General features: G+C 51.6%; 1 protein-coding gene across 2 annotated transcripts; it reads left to right on the forward strand.

The window, feature by feature from the left end:
* Nucleotides 1–596: 596 nt before the first annotated feature.
* On the forward strand, nt 597–21,439 carry Scly (selenocysteine lyase). 2 transcript variants are annotated; one of them, XM_032901628.1, is made up of 12 exons: nt 597–752; nt 2,873–2,985; nt 5,896–5,996; nt 7,803–7,983; nt 10,146–10,273; nt 10,474–10,638; nt 11,652–11,758; nt 15,573–15,609; nt 17,178–17,261; nt 17,720–17,819; nt 19,393–19,468; nt 20,459–21,439. In XM_032901628.1, the coding sequence occupies exons 1-12, from the start codon at nt 700–702 to the stop codon at nt 20,610–20,612; spliced, it is 1,299 nt and encodes a 432-aa protein (XP_032757519.1). In that variant the 5' UTR covers nt 597–699; the 3' UTR covers nt 20,613–21,439. The 2 variants fall into 2 exon arrangements, with proteins under 2 accessions (XP_032757519.1, XP_032757520.1); XM_032901629.1 differs by having other exon boundaries at nt 2,877–2,985; nt 5,900–5,996.
* Nucleotides 21,440–21,693: the final 254 nt, after the last annotated feature.

The raw sequence follows: 21,693 nt of genomic DNA on the forward strand, positions 1-21,693 counted from the left end.
TCTCCCCACCCACCCCGCTTCTGTGAGTGTGCTCCCTCACCCACCCACCCACTCCCTCCCACCTCCCCGCCCTGGCATTCCCCTACACTGAAGCCTTGACAGGACCAAGGGCCTGTCCTCCCATTGATGCCGGACAAGGCCATCCTCTGCTACATAACGCATGACTTTCTAATTTCACGTAATGAAATCATGCGGGAAGACGGATCTATGGAATCCTATGTCCAGCGGGCCCTGAGGCCTACAACTACTGGCTGCCAACCCTTCCAGGCGCTCAGTCTTGGCTGCTGTGGTGCCTCTCACTGCACCGCGCATCCTAGCGCTTTTTCTTCCACCGACTTTGCGGTGGCAGGTGAAGTCCCTTCTGTCACTGGTGACAGCCCAGGGAGGTGGGCTCCCAGGACACAGTGCCAGTAGCTGGAGCGCCCAGATCTCTCGCCTGGGGCAGCGCGCGCTTTGCGGGAGGCCGGTTAGATTGGACCGGCTGCCGGGTGGCCCTACTAATGTCTTCAGCTCCGCCCCACTGCCACCTGACCCCTCATGACCAATCAACCAGTCAGGGGCGGAGGCAGGGCCCGTGCGGCTCGCAGATTGGCCGAAGCGCGACACGCAGCCAATGCGGATACCCTGGGAGCCGAGGCTCCGCCCCATCGGAGTCTAAGGGGTGCTCAGTCTTGGGGTTACCGGCCAGCGATCAGGGAGATGGACGTGGCGCGGAATGGCGCGCGGGGCAGTGTGGAGAGCCCGCCCAACAGGTGCGCTCCCTCTGGGGATCCCGCAAGGCCCGAGGACACTTGGGGGACCTCAGTGAGGGTATGGTGAGGCGGGGAAAGGAGTCCCAGAGACAGGCAGAAGCGTCCGGCCACACGACCCGGGAGAGAACAGGCTACCATCGAAGCTAAGGGCACAAGGGGATCCGCGGGTGACAACTGTGCCGTGTGGCCGCATCATCCTCCCGTGTTTCGGGCTTCTTCCCAGGGAATGATGTCTTAGAGGCTGGAGCTGGCAGCCAAATCGCAATTATCTGCATTTTACAAGAATCGCTGCTGCTTAGAGACTAAGGCAGCGTGGCTGTGGGACAGGGGAGAACTTTGGGGACGATCTCTAAGGCCCATTTGACCGCCCTGAGGTGAAAAGTGGAGGGAGCCTTAGGGTCACCAGGACGGTGGGGGAGACCTACATTCTCTTGCTGTCCACAGGGCTGCGGGACCTCCTCCCCTGGCGCGCAAGGAGCAGGGGTGATGTGTCGGTCCTGGTTCACCTCTCTTCAACCTAGGAATGCATCACACCAAAAGCCCCCTCCCCACCCCCATTTCAATTTTTTTCTTTCTCTTTTTTCTTTTTTCCCCCGTCCCTCCTCCACCCCAGCCCCACAAGGCCTTGCTATGTAGTCCAGGCTACTACTGCTTCCTCCCACCTGGGTTACAGGTTTGCCCTCTCATTTTTTTTCTCATCGTCTGTGCCCACGTCTAGGATGTGAAATATCTGTCTCTCTTTAAAAAATTGAGTCTTGCTGGATGTGGTGGGACTTGCCTATAATCCTAACATGGAGAGTGGAGGATTGTGATTTGGAGGCCAGCCTAGATTACCCAGTGAGAACCATCTTATAAAGGCCTAGGCCTGGTGGTTTGAGCCTTCACTAGATATCCATTAAGCAGTTTCACTTTCTCTAGGAAGTTGCTAATGACAGAGTCAATCACTGGTAAAATGCAAGCCATAAAACAGTTGAGCCAAGCTACGGATGGGAAAACCACTGTCACTCAGCAGACCTGAGGGTGTGTTAGCACTTTGGAGATTCTTTAGAGGACCGACTTGGAGCAGGACAAAGCCTGCAGCAATGTGAATTCCAGCCCCAGGGTGGTCAGGTACACCTTCCATGACCTCAAGCATTGCAAAGTCAGGTGACTCTTTGGGGCTTAAAGCAAAGATAGGAGAGCAAAGCTTCACCCTGCCTGTTCTGTGGTTCTCTTGCCGGCCTAGTCGGGCACTGTGTTCCGGCTCACCAGAGCATTGGCTTGAACACTGGTTGGACTTAAACCCAAGTGAAATACTGACTGTTTTCAGACCTGATTGCCTACCATGGAGTTTTCTGAAGGTCTGTGACCCTGGTGAGAACACAAAAAGATAACTCTCTTTAGTGAGGGTCTCTGGGGCTTTGCACTCTGTGTCCTCTGGATGAAGCCCCTGCCGGAAGACAAAGCCTGCTTGTTCCTGGAGCTACTCGTCACTTGTTCCCTAGAGAGGGCACTAAGCATGTGACTCTTGGGTCAGATGATGACGGGGACCACAGGGGAAGACTGGGATGAGGGGAGGGAAGGAAGGAAGAGGGCCAAGCTGCGGCCTGCAGTTTCAGACAGAACCGTGGAGCCTCACCCAAGCAGGGGGTGGAGCCAGGAAAACTGAAAATTCGAATTGCCCCAGGGAGAGGCCTGTGTGGTGAAAGCCGAGGAGAAATCTACTGCAAAGACACAGAGGGCAGAGCTCTTAGAGGCAGCTCCTGAAGGACTCGCAGGAGCAGATGGCTCCAAGTTGTTGGGAAATTCCCCAAGGGAATGTGGGGCTCCCCAGCCATGGGAAGTTCTTTCCTCCCTCCCTGCCTGGAGTTGGGCCTCAGATCTGGCCTCCAGCCACCAGCTGTCAGTCAACCTTGTGCTAGGGGAGATTATGACCATCTTGTATGGGGCAGCTACTGGCTGATTGGAAACCATGGTGTCTCCCATCAGGAAGGAGAACATGGAGAACTGAAGCCTGTGCTGACCTGTCCTACCTGGGCCTTCACTCTGGTTGCAAAGGACCCGAGCTGTGGACTCCCAGAAGAGTGTTGCTGCCTACACCCTGCCTGCTCTCCCTTTACCGGCTGTTCTCTTTCTTCCAGGAAGGTCTATATGGACTACAATGCCACCACACCCCTAGAGCCCGAAGTCATCCAGGCTGTTACGGAAGCCATGAAGGAAGCCTGGGGAAACCCCAGCAGCTCATATGTAGCAGGTAATCTAGAAGAATCCATGACAGGCAAGGGAACCAGAGGCCTCTTAGAGAAAGTATATCCTAGCCTGGCTTGGTGTTGCCTTTAATCCCAGCACTCAAGAGAGGCCAGCCTGGTCTACAAAAAGTGAGTTCCAGGATAGTGAGGGCTACCAACACTGAGAAGCCCTGTCTAAAGTGTATGCTTACATGAGATGGCTTTGTTTTGGTTTGGAGTGGACTTTCTTTTTTCTTTCGACTTTAAAGTTAGTACAATACCTATATTGCTTAACAGAATTCCCAAGAGTTTTTTTTTAAAGCACACTTTAAAAAAACAGAAACAAAATAATTACATTTTGATCTTTAAGCAGTCTGTCACTAAAGTCTACATAGTATCTTCTATGTAAATGAGCATCATGTTACAATTATGTACCTGACTTGATTCTTGAAGTCTTCAGTCCCTGTATGTATCCTAGCTAGGAACTGCACATCCGACAGATTTTTTTTTACATACACTCACTGGCATTGCACAGTATACCTGTGTGGGTCAGAGGACAGAAAAGTCCCTGATTGTATCTGGAGCCTTGCTGTCACCCTGATGGCTGTAACCTTTCAACTATAACCTGCCACCCTTCCCCACAAGAAACAGATCTCACTGAGCTCTGTATAAGCCCGCTCCTACTGAACATCTTCTCTACAAGTAGCAGTCTATCTCCATACATTTGGTGATGTGCTTCTCAGCATTTACATGTGTGGGCTGGAGAGATGACTCAGTGGTTAAGAGCACTGACTGTTCTTCCAGAGGTCCTGAGGTAAAGCACTTGATACACAAGTGTGAAGATCTGAGTTCAGATTCACAGAACCTGTGCAAAAGCCACGCAGTCATGGTGGCAGGTCTGTAATCCCAGCACCCATGAAGCAGAGATAGGGAACCCTCAGGACAATCTGACTAGCTAGGTTACCAAGTCTGCAGGCTCCACACCCTGCCTCAGGTTCTGCAGGAGACCCTGAGTAACACAAAGCACCAAGGGAGATACTCAATTCCTGGTTTCCACATGCATGTGCACCCAAACATGCAAACATGCATGTACAACACAGCACCTACACATGCAAACACACATGCACAACACAGCACATGCTGTGTTACATTTGAAAAAAGGGAAATTAATTTGTGGCTTGGGTTATTTAACATTCTTTCTGTTTTGTTTTGTTTTGTTTTGTTTTGTTTTGTTGAAACAAAGTTTCTCTGTATAACCCTGGCCATCCTGGAACTCACCCTGTAGACCAGGCTGGCCTCAGACTCAGAGTTCCTCCTGTCTCTGCCTCCCCAGTGCTGGGATTAAAGGCATGCGCCATCACCACCTGGTTTATAATTATTTCTTTCTAGTTTGCCTTTGTAATGTAGAGTTTTAAATTTGCATTTTTGAATGATCATTCACTTCAAGTCAGTAGTTAAAAGGCAGCATTCCACACTTTTCTGCAGGCTCAGAGGCTAATCATGCTTTGCCTCCCTAGTTAATGTTTATCAGCAGAGTGGCAAGGACCCTGCACCCAGCCCTGCGCCGTGTGATTAGGGTGACTAAGGCGAACCACAGTAATGGTGGTTTATTGGGAACTGAGTGCCAGTTAGGGGACTTGAGATGGCGCACGCTAACCCATCTGTCACACAGGTGGTTAGCTCCAGGTCTCTTACTAGTACCTATGTCCCACGTACAGGGTTCCTTGGTGAGTTTCACAGCAGCTGCTCATTGAAAGTTCCTCAGCAATTCAGTGACACAGACTTTCCAAGTCAGAAGCCAGTCCCAGTCACTCATTAACTTGTCTGTTGCCTTACTTCTGGATATTGCCTTCTGCCTAATGTCCCCTGCAGTCTAGTCAAACTTCTCATAGAAGACCAAGAAGATTAACGGTAACCTGGAAGTTGGGCATGCAGTGGGAGACTGTTGCTGGCCTGGGTGACACCCCAGCTGCTCTCTGTCGATATTTGAGAAGAAATGCCAAGAAGGGAAAGAAAAGTGAAAATCATGAATCACAGATTTCTGCCTATCTGTTTTCAAGACAGACAGGGTCTCACTATGTGGCTCTGGCTTCCTAGAACTCACTCTGAAGCCCAAGCCTGCCTCAAATTCACAGAGATCCTCCTGTCTCTGCCTCCCGAGTGCTGGGATTAAAGGCACAGCTCATCACAGATGTTTCAGTGTTCACAGCATTAGGTTTTAAAGCCTACAGCAACTTGTGCTGAGGTTCTGTGGGAAGAGTTTGAGTTTCCAGATGTGGCCTTGCTCATAACAGACAACAACATCTGGAGTGAGCTGAGGAGGGGAGGGGTTCTGGCCAAATGACTGGGCAGCATGGGGAAGATGGTCTGGACCCAGCATCAAATGTAAGAACCACTGGTGCGTTGACTGAGAGCCTCGTAGAGCCACCTTCCTCTGACACGCTGTGCAACTGGGCAGCAGCTAGGACACCTAATTGAAGGCAGACGCTCTCCATCTTCTTCCTGTGTCTCCCAAGGCTGACCTGCGGTGTGAGAGAAGGCACTGGCTGACTGGCTGTATGAAGTCTCACATTCTGTTTTGCTTACTTCTGTTGTTCTGAACCTCCTCTCCTTGTCCTGTCTTGAATGGTGTGGGCAGACAGCCATAGCCCCTCCTCTAGCATTCAGTAAAAAAGCAGAGTTGTGCTGGGGGAAACGCCTAGATCCCCCCGACCCCCCAGGATGTCCCTGGCTCTTGAGTTCCATTGGTTGGCACTTTCTTGCTAAGTCTAATGAGGCCCCTTTGCTGGCACCCCTCCGAGTGGTAGGAAAGTGTGCTCATCCCGGGTGGATGAGTCTCCTTCTAAAATCACCCTAGTCCCTGGCTTCCCTTGTCTAGTTGCCCTGTTGGATATGAAATTAATGGCTAGTAATGACCATGTTTTTTGTCTTTCAAGGTAGGAAGGCCAAGGACATTATAAACACAGCTCGGGCAAGCCTGGCCAAGATGATAGGGGGAAAGCCCCAGGACATCATCTTCACTTCTGGGGGCACTGAGGTAAAGCGTCCGCCTCTGCCTGCTGAGCTGAAAGGCACAGGTGGGGTGGGGGTGGGGTGACGTTGTTTTAGGATCGATCCACTTTCTCCTTCCTATTGCTCCTGCTGCTCTGGGACTCTCCTGTGATTTCCGACTACGTTGTATGTGTCATTGAGTTTGAGGCTTCATCTGTCCCAGTGGAACTTATTTATAAGTTGATAGAATACACTAGAAATAAACTTAGAAGGGAGATACCGCGAGGCTCAGGGACAGTTGTTGACTGTGGATCACAGGTTACTTCAGCCGCAGCAGTTTTTAGATTAAAAGTGAATTGTTTTTGTTTTTGTTTTTGTTTTTTTGCTTCTTGTTTTTTTGTTTTGTTTTTTGGCCTGTAATAGACATTTACCAGGACATAAAAATGTCTACTTAGGAAATAGATCCAGTAGAAAAGAACTGGTGAGACCTCCCAGGAGGTTGAGATGTTTCCTGGGGCCTCCTAAGGAGTTCTGGGCGACGGGCTGTGCACAGCACTTGCAGACCGGAGGACTTGGGATCTTTTTAAACCAATCTGCTGACTCAGCGCAGCCTCAGTCAAAATTCTGGCAATGAACCCTCACAAATTAACTCAATGTGGAAGCTAAGAGCCCAGACTTCTGGAAGATTAAGAGCCCAATGAGAGAAGGCTGGACACTACCCAGACCAAGTCTGTAAGAGCTCCCGTAACTAGGCAGACAGCTCTGGCAAAGATAGACACTTGGTCAGAGACAGTGTGTCAGTGAGGACGCTTGCCTCGGGACTGGTTGGCCACACATCTTGCCTGCTCAGGACAGGCCTGGACAACCATTGCTGGCACGGTAGTGGACCATAAGATTGTCATGTGACTGAGTGGGCCGATCACAGGGAGCCCTGCCAGCCTGTGCTGCTGCAGGGTCCAGGAGTCAACTTCTGCTTCTCAGCAGAGATGGAACCAAGAAGTGACATTAGGAAGCTCTTAGCTGCTGTCTCCGCATCTCTGTAGCATCAGACAGTGAAGGGTTCCTCAAAGGAGAGCGCGTGATTGGGCAGCTGAGGCAGGAAGGCCACAGCTTTGAGCCAAAACAAACCAGGAAGACGCTGAATTCGGTCACAGTAAAAAATAACAAACTTCGAGTTAACAGAGAACACTTTGAGGAAAGTCAGCTGACAGGCACGCAGGACAGCTGGGGGACTCCCACAGAGGTGGAACACAGGTGGGGCGCAAAGGAAGCTGCAGAAGTGTGGACGGTAGCACTAACTGGGAATGATGTACCCAGAGGCAGAACAGGTGATCCGCAGGCTCAGGTGAGGTAAAGCCCCAAGGCAGGCTGAGTGTGCTTTGGGCACTGTGGGTTCCCTGCAGTTCCACAGGGAAGAGAAGCCACCTCTTCCTGCTCTGCTGCCCAGCGGGTTCTCCTGGCCACGGTTTGGACCAAGTACTGTGGAATGACATGCCCTCGGAAGGCAGGGGTGTATTTTAATTTTAATTTGATTTTTACGTTTTTTCTTTCATCTTATTTATATCTGTGCATGTGTGTCCCCCATCTTGTGTTCCTCCCACCTGGGGTGGAGTTCTCCTTCCTGTCAGGTTTATGTAATATGAACGTTCGGGCTTACTAAGAAACAGGTACACTTGAAGTGAACTCTGGAATGTTTAGTGTTCTGAAGATTTCCGAGGGCGCAGGCCTGTCAGGAGGTTGGTTTTCTCTGGCCCCTTCGTTCTGAAGTGTTGGGCAGGAGGGAGAGTAATGGGTGAGAGCTTCCTCTATGCTGGCAGCTCTGGTGAAGGCTCTCTCTATTGTGTCTCCGCAGTCCAATAATTTAGTAATCCACTCTATGGTGCGATGCTTCCATGAGTGGCAGACCCTGCAGGGGCGCACGGTTGACCAGATCAGCCCTGAGGAGGGGACCAGGCCCCATTTTATCACTTGCACAGTGGAACATGACTCCATCCGGCTGCCCCTGGAGCACCTGGTGGAAGATCAAGTGGCAGGTTAGTGACCATGGGGACCGTCCCAGACCTCAGTGAGGGGACAGAGAGGCCACTCAGAGCCCGGCAGACCTGTGTACTGTATTCAGAAGCTGATGGCCGTTCCCACTGCTCTTACTCTCAGCTGTCACGACCAATGCTGCATAAGCTGCTTAGAGAGGGTGTTTGTGCGAGCAGTTGCATCAGAATTGCTGAGTCATACAGAAACCGAATTTGAGCCAAGTGGTGGCGGTGCCTGACTTTAACCCCAGCACTCACTCTGGAGGCAGAGTCGAGGCCAGCCTGGTCTACGGAGCTAGTTCAAGGGCAGCCAGGGATACACAGAGAGACCCTGTCTCGAAACCACATTTGACAGATTCTCGGATAGGCTTTGTTAACCTTAGCCTTTGCTCTGCAGGTCGATGTCACTGTCTGACACAGACATCGGCAGTGTCCTGTCCCTGCCAGAGCTTCTTGTCTGTCTCTCCTGTTGTAGTCGCCATCACGGGCTGTGCCTCAGTGGTCTTTCGGTGCCTAGTGTCTTCTCACACTATCTTGGCTCTTTTGTATACGTCTCCTTTTAGGACTCTGTGCTCCTGGTCTTGCCTCTTCTGGCTTTATTTTTGGCCTTTAGTAGTGAGGATTGATTGCAGGGCCTCGAGTGTGCTAGGCCAGTCCTCTGCCACTAACAGGGCCCTCAGCCCCTTGCCCTAATTTTTCCTGGAGTACTTATCTTTTTATTGACTTAAAAGAATTTCACAGATATTTGGCACAAGTCAACAAAGTTTTGATGAAGTCTAATTGCCTTTGGTGTTTGTTTTCATTTTGTTGTTTTGTTTTTGTTTTTTGTCTTGTGTCATATCTGAGAAGACTTCACCCTAACCCCGGGTCACGAAGATTTCATTGCTGTCTCAGCATCTAGTTTTCAGCTTTGGGTCTCACAGTCAAGTCTGTGGGGCACTGTGAGCTAGGAGTAAGAATCTGTTTTTTTTGTATGAAATTGACTCTCTGGTTTATGTTTCGAAAACTGTATTTTATGTATGGCACTGCAACTGAGATATTAAATAATGCCCTCGTAGAGTGATTTGATATGGTTTTATCTAACCTCTTGCTTCCGATCTTTGTGTCACTGAATTTGAGGTGTTACTCAGAGATGGAGGGTGACCCATTGATGACAGCTATAAGGGCCACTCAGACATTCCATGGGACCCGTCTGTGTGTCCCTCTAGTGTGGTGGGACCTGGCCCCAGTATTCTCAGCTTTGGTTCACAGAGTTCCAGGGGTGTTTCTCTCCTTAAAGCAAGACTGCCCTGTTAGAGACCCTGACACCGATCCAGATGGGAATAAAGTGGGAGGCACTTCCTGATTCCCGGAAAGGACTTCAGATGAATTTCTTTTGTCGTGTGTCTTGTCTGATGGCCGACTCTGTCAAGCCACGTGCACTGACTGGGCTGTTGTCCATCCATCCTTTGCCACACCTTGCAGGAATTAGTTTTTCTGATGATTATTTTTAAAATAATTTTTCAGAAAGAGAGCGAATGTTCGTATAATTCACATAATACCAGCTGAGGAAATGAATGTGCCATGTGGAGCAGCCCAACATGCTAAAGACTCCCCCACCTGTCTCCCCCTCTCCCTCCTCCCTCTCCCTCTCCCCGTCTTCCCCCCATCTCTCTCTCTCTCTGGACTATGGTTAATCTCATATCTTGCACACAGCCATGGCCATACACAAATCTATCCCAAGACTCAGAGGCTAGAGAGGGTTTGCACGCACTGGCTGTCTTTGTTCTGATTTCTCTAAGGAGTGTCTGTCTGTGGATGATGGTTCAGCCAGCTCTTAGACTCCGCTGACTGAGCAGAAATCGGCTGGAACCTATCCCAGTTCTCTGTGGACCTTTTTGTCTGGCCCCTAAATCCTCTCTTTGTTATCTCTCTCTGGACGCATTTGCTTATGTGTCACCTAAGGTGCTACCTGTTGCCATAGTGTGGCAAACCTCCTGTAGCTACTCACTACCCAAGACCTGCTGTTGTGAGAGAAGAGCCTGAGCCCTGAGCTTCTCAGTGGACAGCACCTTCAATTCCTCTTCTAAGGTTTTCTGAACTTGGATGAGACATTCCTCTTTTTAAAAACATAATTATGCAGTAATTTGCATGGCTAACCTTAGTATATGTGTTTTGTATTACAGAGGTCACTTTTGTCCCAGTGTCGAAGGTAAATGGGCAGGTAGAGGTTGAGGATATCCTGGCCGCTGTCCGTCCCACAACATGCCTTGTGACCGTCATGCTGGCCAATAACGAGACTGGCGTCATCATGGTGAGCCAGCCTTTTCCTTTTCAAGGAGGCCCCAGGGAAGAAGGTGCCTGACGTGGGTATTTCCGCCTGTCTGCACTCAGCCTGTCCTTTTTCTGTCCTTGGCCCTCCGGCCTAGCTCAGCCCTTGGCAGCTCATGTCATTCTACCCGCATCAAGTCAGAGCCACGCACTCACTCTGCTGCGTTCCTTTTCTTGCTTCAGCCCATCTCTGAGATCAGTCGTCGCATTAAAGCCCTGAACCAGATCCGGGCTGCCTCGGGGCTACCCCGAGTCCTGGTGCACACAGACGCTGCTCAGGCACTGGGGAAAAGGCGAGTGGATGTGGAGGACCTGGGCGTGGACTTCCTGACCATCGTGGGGCATAAGGTATGTATGCACGGGCTGCCTTCCCTCCATATTGAACTAACAGCCACGGCAGAGTGGAGCCCCCAGCACCGCCAACCATGACCAAATATGTCACTGTCGCCATCCAGTGAGCTCCAGTACCTGTCTGGGACCAGGTGCTGAGAGGCTGTGACAACAACTCAGGAAGGACTTTGTCCCAGAGAGCTTTCAGTGCATGTGTGTTATGGCACCAATAACAGCGAGGATGACCTTGACGAGTCGTGACACAGAGAGCAGGGCACCCCCAACCCACACGGAGCCAGGGGAGGACATAGCTATGGGCTCTGAGGAAGATGGATGGCTCTGGGTTCAGGACACAGCAAGTGCTGTTGCTAGGGAAACTTATGCAGAGGCCTCATCTGCTCCCACAGAGAACCCTGCCAGCATAGAAGAGATGGGTCTAGGAAACTGTTGCTTCCTCTAACTTGATTGAACTATGACCTCTTAGCAAGAAGGTTCGGTCTCAGTGACTCCTCAAAGTGCAGTTCACGAATAAGATCATAGCAAAGACACCCCCACCCCAGATCTTCCGTTTGGCTTTCTGGCAGCTGACAAGGACCGAGGTGTTCTGTGCTCTGTTTTGCAGCACAGTTCTTAGCTGGTCCCTAAAGGACCACACAAGTTGGCCTGACACTGTGACGCTGCACCCTTTGCCTCTTACCCCTGGGAGGTATGGAGTGCAGGAAAAGCCCTCGCTGCCATTCTGCCCCTTCCTTCACAACCCTCTTATGTCATGTGCAGGCCCCTCCCAACACAGGACTGGACCAGGAGTCTAACACTGCCGGTCCTCAGGCTGAGCTGGACCCTGGACCTGAGGGCTCTTGTGACTCTCACACGCCAAAGTAGTAGCAGAAAGACAGCCCAGGCCACAAGGAAACAGCAGGAGCATGCTTCCCCACAGCTACCCGGAGCACTTTGTGCCTCTCGCACTCAGACACAGCGGAGCAGGTGACCAGGCAGCTCCCAGTGAGTAAACGACTGGTTTTCCCTTCCAGTTCTACGGCCCCAGGATCGGTGCTCTGTATGTGCGAGGGGTCGGTAAACTTACCCCCCTGTACCCCATGCTGTTTGGAGGTGGACAAGAGCGGAATTTCAGGCCAGGGTAAGGTTGAAAGTCCACGAGCTTCTGTCCAGCTGGCCAAATACTCCTGTGGTCGGAGTCAGTGACGTTTTGCCGTTTCTCTCAGAAGTGCAGTCCACATCACCCCAAACCAGAACCGGTCCTGCTGATTGGTTTCCACAGTGGGACTCAGATCCGCAGTCTCTTGGGGTGACTCGGAGCATGCAGTAGGAGTCCCCCTTCTCAGAAATGCTCCAGAGCAGTGGGCTCCCTGTGTGCTGCAGCGCTGGACTCTTCTCTCAGTGGGGGCTCAGCAGGCGCAGAGGGTGCCCCGTTTTCCTTTGTGAGAGCCCTGGGTCTCCACTACACACATGGTGTTTTAACCCAAATCAGTGCCCATGCCACCTTTGTTAGGACATCTAAGGAGAGGGAGAGAGTAACAATTCAGAGACAGTGGAGGCTCCTTGGCTCGAATTCCACAGCCAGCTGTTGAGAAACACTGCTAGGGGAAGGCAGGAACTGCCCCCGCTGAAGCCCGCAGGCAGGCAGGCCGGCCAATCAAGGAGAGGAAACACTAGGCAATATCTGCTCTAGCCATTCTCACAGGGCAGTGTGCCGCCCTCACCAGCCATCACCGCATAGACCCCAGGCTTCCAACCAGTCTGTATGGAGCACTGCAGGCCTCACCATGGCGTCAAAAGAGACCAAAGGGACCCTGGAGGTCTCCACGCGTCGATAACAGGACACATCCTCTATGGACATCAAGTGAGAGCTGTGGCTTCTGCTTCCCGCTGGCAGCACTGGGATACAAGTCCTCTCTCTGCAGAGCAGAGTCGGAGCAAGTCAGGAAGAGCAGAAAAGTTAGCCAAGAGAAATTCTTCCAGCATGTGAAAATGTCCGGGTATCTCATCAAGGCCCAGAGAGCTCTTAAAGCAAGTGTCACCAAATGGATGCTAACCCCAAGAGAGTGAGATGAGACAGCAGGCTCCATACATGTGCGACAGCAAGGGATCATGGGAGCACTCGAAATGAGTGAGGGCTGGGGAGCACCATAGGAAGATCCAACTGGACATTTCAAATTAAAGTCTACAGTAACTGTGTGGCTGCGTGGATGGACTCACATAATCCTGCAGGATAGCGGGGACAAAGGAAAGGGGAGAGAGAGAGAGAGAGAGAGAGAGAGAGAGCAGACACCAGGAAATAGAAAACTGGACTGCGCATCGAGGACCTCCAAGGCCATCAAAAGTGGTGTGACGCATGCACCATTGATCCCCTCAAAGGAAAGAAGACAGGGCAGGACTAAAAAGGTCACCTGAGGATATAGAGCTGGCCTCAGTGGCACACGCCTTTACTCCCAGCACTCAGGAGGCTGAAGTAGGTGGAACTCTGTGAGTCCGAGGTCAGCCCAGTCTACAGAGAGTTCCGGGATAGCCAGGGCTGCTCTTTAAAAAAACAAATCAAAACCAAAATGATGATGGTGGTGATGGTGATGGTGACGATGATAATGATTATGGTGGTGGTGATGATGGTGACGACGATGATGATGGTGGTGATGATGATGATGATGGTGATGACGACGATGATGATGGTGGTGGTGACGATGAAGAAGATGATGATGATAGACAGCCAGCCTCCAGCCTCTCAAGTAAGAGACTGAAGCACAGGTACAGAGAGCTGGAGGCACAGAACAAGCAAGCAAAAAGCCAGGAGAAAGCCAAGGAAACGCCTAGACACTTATGTGCGAAACAGTGGCAGAGAAACTTTGAAAGCAGCCAGAGACAGACGGCATCTGACTGACGAGAGGAAAGTGCTTTGAATGACAGGCTTCACGTGGTTGTGCACCGTCCTGAGGGAGAGCAGTCAAGTTAGAATCCCCACCTGGTGAACAGGTCTTCACATCTGCAGAGGAAATCAAGGTGTGGCCAGATGAAGAGAACATAGGAAGCCCTTCTCGAACTCTTGGCCTTTCCTTGAAGCTTAAAAACAAAAAAGATTTGATGGCTCATGAAAGATTAGAACAGTGTCTGGCGTGGTTATCAATGTGTATAAAGTGAACATTGAAAATGGATGTACAAAGGAAAAACCGTAGAAGGGATATTACTAAATATGTTTGGCATTTGTAGACAGGAGTCATGTAGGTCAAGCTAGCCTTGAACTCTGACCCTCCTGCCCCTACCCCTCAGCACTGGTTATATTGGGAATGTTCCACCTGACTCTATGTCTCTTCTGACTGGTAAAATGATAAAATCAATAGGCTGAAAAGTTTTGCTAACACATAATAATATATAATATATTAATATAATGCATGTAATTCTGCAACCACGGTGGGGGGGCACTTTACAAAAAGATGATGGGTATATCCCCAAATTAAAATTTAAAGACCGTACAGTACCCCCACCAAAGCAAACAGGAAGATCTGAAAGTATGGTCAATGGTAGGGATACTGGCTTAGAATACATGAGGCTGTGGTTAGGGTAGGGCCACAAAACACTGGGGGAAAGCAGGCTCAAGCCCAGCTGCCTCAGTTTTTTTTCTTGTCACTGTGATAGAACACTTGGGCAAAAGCAGCCAGAGGGAGGGAGGAAGGGTTTCTCCTGGCTCAAAGTTCAAGGGTCCATGCAGTCTGTCATGGTGAGAAGTCCAGGAGGCAGGAGTTAGTTACAGCACATCCTCAACCAGGAAGCAGCATGATGACTGCAGGATGCTGCTCTATTCTCTTTCTCCACATTCACAGTCCAGGATCCCAGTCACAGTGGGCGGGCCTTCCCACCTCAATTAATGTAAAAAGATAATCTCTCCAGGTGTGCCCAGAACCCTTAGAATCTTAGGAGATTCTAGACCCTACCAAGGGGACAACTGATACTAACCGTCACGCTGCCATTTCAATAGTGATGTCAAATGTAAATGGTTTAAACACATTGCATAAAAGAATTTTTATGGGCTGGAGAGATCACTTATCTGTGAAAAGCACTTGCTATTCTGTTCCCAGCACCAACAAGCTTGACTGCATCGCAACCATCTGGAACTCCAGCTCCAGGAAATCCAGTGTTCTTTTCTGGTTTCTGAGGCACCTACACTCATGTCAGTACCCCGCCACCCCACCCTCAGACACACATCCACACAAAGCTTAAATCTTTTTTAAAAAGACACTTCAAATATATGGAGAGTCTGCCTGAAAGTGAAGAGGAGCAGAGAGGGAAGCAGGCGAGGCTGTCCAATCCTAGCTACAGTAGGCTTCAGAGACAGACAGAGAAGACACAGTGTGCATCTGGCAGAAGCTCAGATCCCCAGAGCTCACGAACTAGCTGGTCCCGTCAATCAGTGAGCACCAGGTTCAGCGAGAGAGACCCTGTCAGGAAGGACGACACCTGGCTCAACACCTGGTTTCCACGTGAACACACACATGCAGGGCACCTGCATGCGCTCATGTGTGTACATAAGAGCATCTCACATACATTTAACAGTTGCTTTGTGAATAGCTTTACTACAAAAAGACCAGCTGCCTGCTGGGAAAATATGTTCAATGGCAGACTTAACATCTAGAGTTGCCCTTGCTTCATCTCTGCGATAAAATACCCCGATACATACATATATACACACATACACTCATACACTCATACACTCATACATACATACATACATACATACATACATACATACCTACCTCAGGAAAGAAAGGACTTATTTGAACTGATAGGTCCAGGTTACGGCCCACCATAGCAGGGAAATCAAGGCTCCAGGAACTCTAAACAGCTGGCCACATCCCATCCACCATCAGGAGCAGAGAGTAATGAACTCCTGAATGCTCAGGACTCAGCAAGCTTTCTTACACTGCACCATGCCTTGTCTCCTGCAGGACCGAGAACACGCCCATGATTGCTGGCCTTGGGAAGGTAAGTCTGCTGACCTTGGGCAGCTACCATGGCTACATGTGTGTACTGATGACAGAAAGCCTGGACCGTCCTTGGCAAGGCTGGAGAGCTAGAGCCAGGTGTGGTGCACTCACGTAGTCTCAGTGCGTGGGAGGTAGAGGCAGGAGGATGAGAAGTTGAACAGATGTTTGCTCTTTGTGGTAGGGCAAGTTACTCCTGCTTAGCAGTTGAAAGGAAAAAACCTAGGCCAGTGAGAGGGCTCTGTGGTAAAGGTGTCTATCCTGACGACCTAAGTTTGACCCCTGAAGCCCACGTGGTGAGAAGACGGAACTGACTCCAGAGACTTGTCCTCTGACCTCGGCATGCACCTTGCTGCATGCATTTGCAAATGTGCGCTAGATAATAGAATCGTTTTAAAGGAGAAACTCTGAGTCTCTTCCCGAATGAGAGATGGCAATGCTGGCCTCACTGCAGGTGGTCAGGCCTGCTGGTCCCTGTCGTGCCATAGGGTGTGAGGTACCCAGGTCAGGGTGGGACTCAGCCTGTCTGCTCTGGAGCCTGCGCTCTGCTAACTCTTCAGGAACTTGGCTGTGCAGGCATAGTCCATCGCGTCCACAGGAGGGAAGCGGAGAGAGGTGGACATGCTCAGCTCACTCTCCTTTCATTCAGCCCAGGACCCCAGCCCATGAGAGGAGCTGCCCACATTCTGGGAGGGTCTTCCCTCTAAACTTAAGCCTTTCTGGAAACACCCTCGAAGACAACACACCCATAGTGTGTTGCCATAGCAACTCTAATGCCAGTCTAGTTGATGACAGAAAATTACTATCAGACTCGGGATCCCAAACCACACAGGTCCCTCCACATTCCCTGTCGCCCTGAGGTGGCTCCCACTTTCCAGGCCCTCGCTCACAAAGCTGGGAGACCCCTTAGGGCTCCTGGTCCTCTTCCGTGGGTCTGAGGTGGCAGCTGTGGCTGTCTCCTCTTCCTGGGGGTGTGGGGGGTGCCAATGTGTCTCTATCCTTCTCATGGCCCACAGCACTGGACAAAGTAGCTTGCCCTTGGTTTCCATGTGCCTCTTGTACAGCAGTTAGCGTGACCCTTGCATATCACAACAGGTCATCTCTGCCCTTACTAGAGCTAATCACACATCCGCCAGGCACTTACATTCCTATTCTGCCACCTGGACCTGCTGTGAGTGATCTCTTCCAAGGCCAGCAGTTGCCAGGGAGATGTGCTGACCTCTGACTGCCGTGGAAACACCTATTCCCCCATGACTATCTCCTTGGACCCTCAGGGACCTGAGGACCTGTGCACTCCCTTCTTAGGAGTAAGCTTGCCGACCTAGTTCTGTCCCTTAGTGGAATGACACTCCTTAGGGACTGAGATTCCTTTCGAGGTGTGTTTGTTCTGCCTGTGGCACCTTTGGGGAGCTTGTGGGGAGCACCTGGTGACCCTGCTGAGCACATGGGACAGCCTGGCACAGCTTACAACACACTTTGCAGAGGCACAGCAGAGGCTAGGAAGACTGTTCACAACTGTCTGATCTCCGATCCCAGGAGACCCACACTGTCCCATGTCTGTTACCCCAGGCTGCGGATCTGGTGAGTGAGAACTGCGAGACTTATGAGGCCCACATGAGAGACATCCGGGATTACCTGGAGGAGAGGCTGGAGGTGAGAGAGCGAAAGACCAACCCTGCAGCCTCATCTGTGCACCTGGGAGGCGCCCCAGGGTGGGACAGTGCAGGCAGCAGGGTGGCACCAGATACTAGCTCCCTATGGGTGAAACTCAGTCTGGGGACCTGCGGAAAGAGGGGGCAGAACTGAGCTGGAAGTTAACTGGCATCAGAAAGCCCAAAAGGGGACCCTGTATCGTTCTCTGTCGCAGACATGTGGTCGTGTGTGAGGGTGAACACATCAGTATATTCACTCGTGCTAGTTTAGGGTCCACAGTTTACCACATAGCTGTTATAAGATTAACACACACCAGGGCTGTTTCCAAAAAAGTCTGGATAGCAAACAGTTGGTGGGAGAGGGTGACTTTGAAGTGATCACTGACTAACTCATGGTGTGTGTGCATGCCTGTGTGTGTGTGCGTGTGCGTGTGCGTGTGCGTGTGTTTTTGTCTTTAGGCTGAATTTGGTAAGAGAATCCATTTGAACAGCCGCTTTCCAGGAGTGGAGAGGCTTCCGAACACCTGCAACTTTTCTATCCAGGGGTCCCAGCTTCGAGGTGACTACTGGTCTCACCCTCATCCCTGTGTTTGTTGGGGAGGCATGGGTTTGGGTCTGGGCCAGGGCCTGTCCCTGCCCTTGGGTGCTCTCAGCACAATGCAGTTGACATTAGCAGTGTAGGACATTTGCCAGGAACTGCTTACTGCAGCCAGGGGGCAGAGAGCAGATTGCCCAGGCCAAGCCAAAGAAAGTCGGTGCAGGCTAGACCAGCTTCCCTGCTTCCGCTCAGTCAGAAAATGCAGAGGCCACGTGACAGCTGGCTGAGGTCAAAGCACAGGATTCCAAGTTCGGGTGGCATCTTCCTGGGATCACTCATGAGCTCTCCTCTCCCAGTTCCCAGACCTGGTGGCCCAGAGAAGACATGAGCCACACCTGCAGCTGGTGTTTGACTTTTCCTCCTCCCCCTCCTCTCCCTTCTTCTTCCACCTCCTCCTTCTCTTCCTGTTTTCCCTCTTTCTCTTTTTCTTCTCCCTCCCCCCAACCCCTCCCTGTGGTCTTCCTCTACCTTCCTTTGAGACAGGGTTTCACTGTGTAACCTTGGCTGTCCTGGAACTCACTCTGTAGACCAGGCTAGCCTCAAACTCACAGATACACCTGCCTCTGCTTCCTGAATGCTGGGATTAAAGGGGTACACCACCGCTACGAGGCATAGATAGATAGATAGATAGATAGATAGATAGATAGATAGATAGATAGATAGATAGATAGATTTATGTATTTATTTATCTATTTATTTTAATGTGTGTGAGAGCTGTCTTCATAAATGCCTGCAGGCCGTAAGATTCTGTTATACATGGTTTTGAGAGATCATAGAGCTGCTAGGAACTGAGCTCAGGACCGCTGGAAGAGCAGCCAGTGCTCTTAACCACCAAGAATCTCTCCAGCCCTTGGCTTTTGGCTTCCTGGAAGAGGTCGTCACCCTCATCACCCTGGATCACAGAGGAGCCTGCTGTCCTGATGGGACAGGATGGACCCTAAAGCCCATGCTTGATGAGTGGAAGCAGTATCTCTCTCTCTCTCTCTCTCTCTCTCTCTCTCTCTCTCTCCCCCTCCCCCCTCCCCTCTCTCTCAAAACACACACACACACACACACACACACACACACGCACCATACCCCCTATGGAGGAAGCTATTCTCCTGCTCCCCACCCCCACTTCCAGCAGCAGCTGTGCCCAGGGATGACCTGTGTTGATTTAAGTGTAACGGATTTTTTAGTTTAACTACACCAGCATCTCTGCAGTTATCGTGTTTATCCCGGGCTTGTGAGAAGAGCACAGTGTTCCCTGGGTGAGCACAGCAGTAGGTAGCCACTCTCCAGCACTGCCTAGCACCAAACCTGTAAGCGAGGCAGCCTGTAGGCGTCCCAGCACCCTTGAGGTGGCTGGCTAGAATGCCAGTTCAAGCCAGTCTTAGGAGGCAGAAGGCTGGCCTTTCTGTAGTTGAAGGAAGTAGGTTTCCAGTTCTGCCTGCACTGCGATTCAGCGGGCGGTGGCAGGAAGCAGGGCCAGAAGGCTGGCAGGGCTGGGAGATGGCTCACGTCCTGCATCTGGGGACACGTGCTGTCTTCACAGGGTACATGGTCCTTGCACAGTGCCAGACACTGCTGGCCAGCGTGGGAGCTTCATGCCACTCGGATCATGAGGACCGGTAGGTATTCTTAGCTACACCCACTCGGGTTAATGGAGACTCGAGGGCGTAGCCCCGGAACTGCAGACTCCAGCATGGGAGAGGGGCTCTGCTTCTGGCTGGGAGCGGGTATGGGTCCTTGTGTCTCGGAGTGAACAGATGACTCTGGGACAGCAGTCAGCAGTCAGTACCGGGCCTGGAGCCGGTGGGACCGTTCAGTGGGCATGTGAGTAGAGCAGGGGACCGTTCAGTGGGCATGTGAGTAGAGCAGGGGACCGTTCAGTGGGCATGTGAGTAGAGCAGGGGACCGTTCAGTGGGCATGTGAGTAGAGCAGGGGACAGAGTAGAGAGCAGGGGACAGTTCAGTGGGCATGTGAGTAGAGCAGGGGACAGTTCAGTGGGCATGTGAGTAGAGCAGGGGACAGTTCAGCGGTCAGGAGAGGGGGATAAGGACCAGGCTCTTGGGGATCAGTGGTTCACAGAAGAGAGAAAAGACCTAAGAGGTCACACAATGCCCAGAGTCCAGCACCGATGACCGAGGCTTCCTTAGGAACAGGGAGACTGAGGACAGCTGGGGAGCAGGGGCGAGTGGGAGGTACAGATGGGAGGACACATAGGCTCCCCCAATTAAGCACTAGATGGCACTGCTCTAAGAGTGTTTACCATGACCCCAGTACAGGGGAGGCCCGGGAGCCGGGCCCAGTGCAGAGCTCAGGTTAGCTGGTAGATGGTGGATGGAAGGAAGGTGCTAGGACTAGAAAGCAGTGTGGTTCACAAATGGGTACCAGAGAGGAACGGAGAGTGTTAGGGGGACCTTACCTATGAGTGGGCTTAGAGGAATGTTTGGGCCAGGGAGTTTGGGGACAGGAGGGTCCCAAATGGTGTCAGTAGGCCAGACAGGCAGGCACTGAGTAGACGCAGCACATCCTCAGCTTGGGGGTCTGGCCGAGAGGTAGGAGCACAAAGGAAAACATGTCCCCCACAGCAGCTGATGCTGTCCCTCTCCTGCAGGCCATCCCCAGTGCTGCTGAGCTGTGGTATTCCTGTGGATGTGGCCCGGAACGCAGTCCGGCTCAGTGTGGGCCGCAGTACCACCAGGGCTGAAGTGGACCTCATCGTGCAGGACCTGAAGCAGGCCGTGGCCCAGCTGGAAGGCCCGGTCTAGAGCTAGCAGCCACCCTTTCCCTCAGCGGCCAGCTGGACTTTGGCCACTCAATCCATAGGAAACCGCTTGCGAAAGTTCCTGGCCCCTAAGCTGTCCCTTCTCATGAGCTGCATTGAGATGACTGTCCTACTATGGGGTGCAGAGTGACAGGGGGCCGCCCACTGCACAGTATCCCACCCCAGTGCCCATGCTTACAGGCTCAGGACAGCCGTGTCACATAGGACGTCCCCTGTCACCTCCGACAAGCCACAGGGGAATAGGAATATCCCAGTTATCAGGCAGCCTGACAGGACCACCCGACCCCAGAAGACACTTTGATCAGAAGACAAAACCTACGTCTTGGTCTACTGTCACTTAGCTGCTCATGTGAGAATAGGAAGTTGATTTCGTCTCCACCCATGGCCTCCCGTGTGCACCTACAGACAACACCCCTCCCCCATGCTGCCCTCCCCTTCTCCTCTGCCCTCAGCCTGCCACTGCCCACCTGCCTCCCTGGCCTGATGGTCCCCAGACGAGGTCTCATGCCTTGTTCCCGGAGGTCACAGCTCACCCTGCCTTCTACACAGGGATGGCTGCCGAGAGGCTGCTGCCTGATCTTTGCCAAAGTGGGAAATCGGATCATTCCTCACTCAGATTCAATTTTAATTTTATCTGCAAAGGGTTCTGTCATCTTGAGGATGTGAGGCACGCATCACACCAGTGTTTATATAGGAAATGTCTTCTTGGAGGACGCTTTTAGCACGTGGGTCTGTGGGCCAAAGGATGACACAGCATGTGGAAACAGTTGTCAGAAATTAAATGAACTAATGAAAGATGCCTGCACTTGCTGAGGTGGCCTGGCTTTCTCTGGTGGTGGGGGGAGACTCTTGCTGCTCACAAGACTGATGGATGCTTGTCTGTCTGAGCTGAAGAGGTTTCTGATGTACCGCTGTAGGAAGACACTGCAGCCCAGGGGCTCGAGAGGGACTTCTGGAACCCTGAGGTCGGTCCCCGATCAGCACCTTCCTGTGGCACCAGAGTAAACCCACATTAGTCCCGACTTCCCCAGCCTAGGACCATGGATGGTCCAGACTCGCAAGAG

The sequence above is a fragment of the Rattus rattus genome, chromosome 4 (genome assembly GCF_011064425.1).
Source record: "Rattus rattus isolate New Zealand chromosome 4, Rrattus_CSIRO_v1, whole genome shotgun sequence".
In the NCBI taxonomy this organism is placed as follows: domain Eukaryota; kingdom Metazoa; phylum Chordata; class Mammalia; order Rodentia; family Muridae; genus Rattus; species Rattus rattus.

Bases quoted from the DNA above. Each gene is read 5' to 3' on its own strand.
- Scly (XM_032901628.1), top strand. From the start codon at position 700: ATGGACGTGGCGCGGAATGGCGCGCGGGGCAGTGTGGAGAGCCCGCCC. The intron at 7,984-10,145 runs GTTAGTGACCAT...TTTGTATTACAG, and splicing joins GGTGGAAGATCAAGTGGCAG to AGGTCACTTTTGTCCCAGTG. The intron at 15,610-17,177 runs GTAAGTCTGCTG...CTGTTACCCCAG, and splicing joins TGATTGCTGGCCTTGGGAAG to GCTGCGGATCTGGTGAGTGA.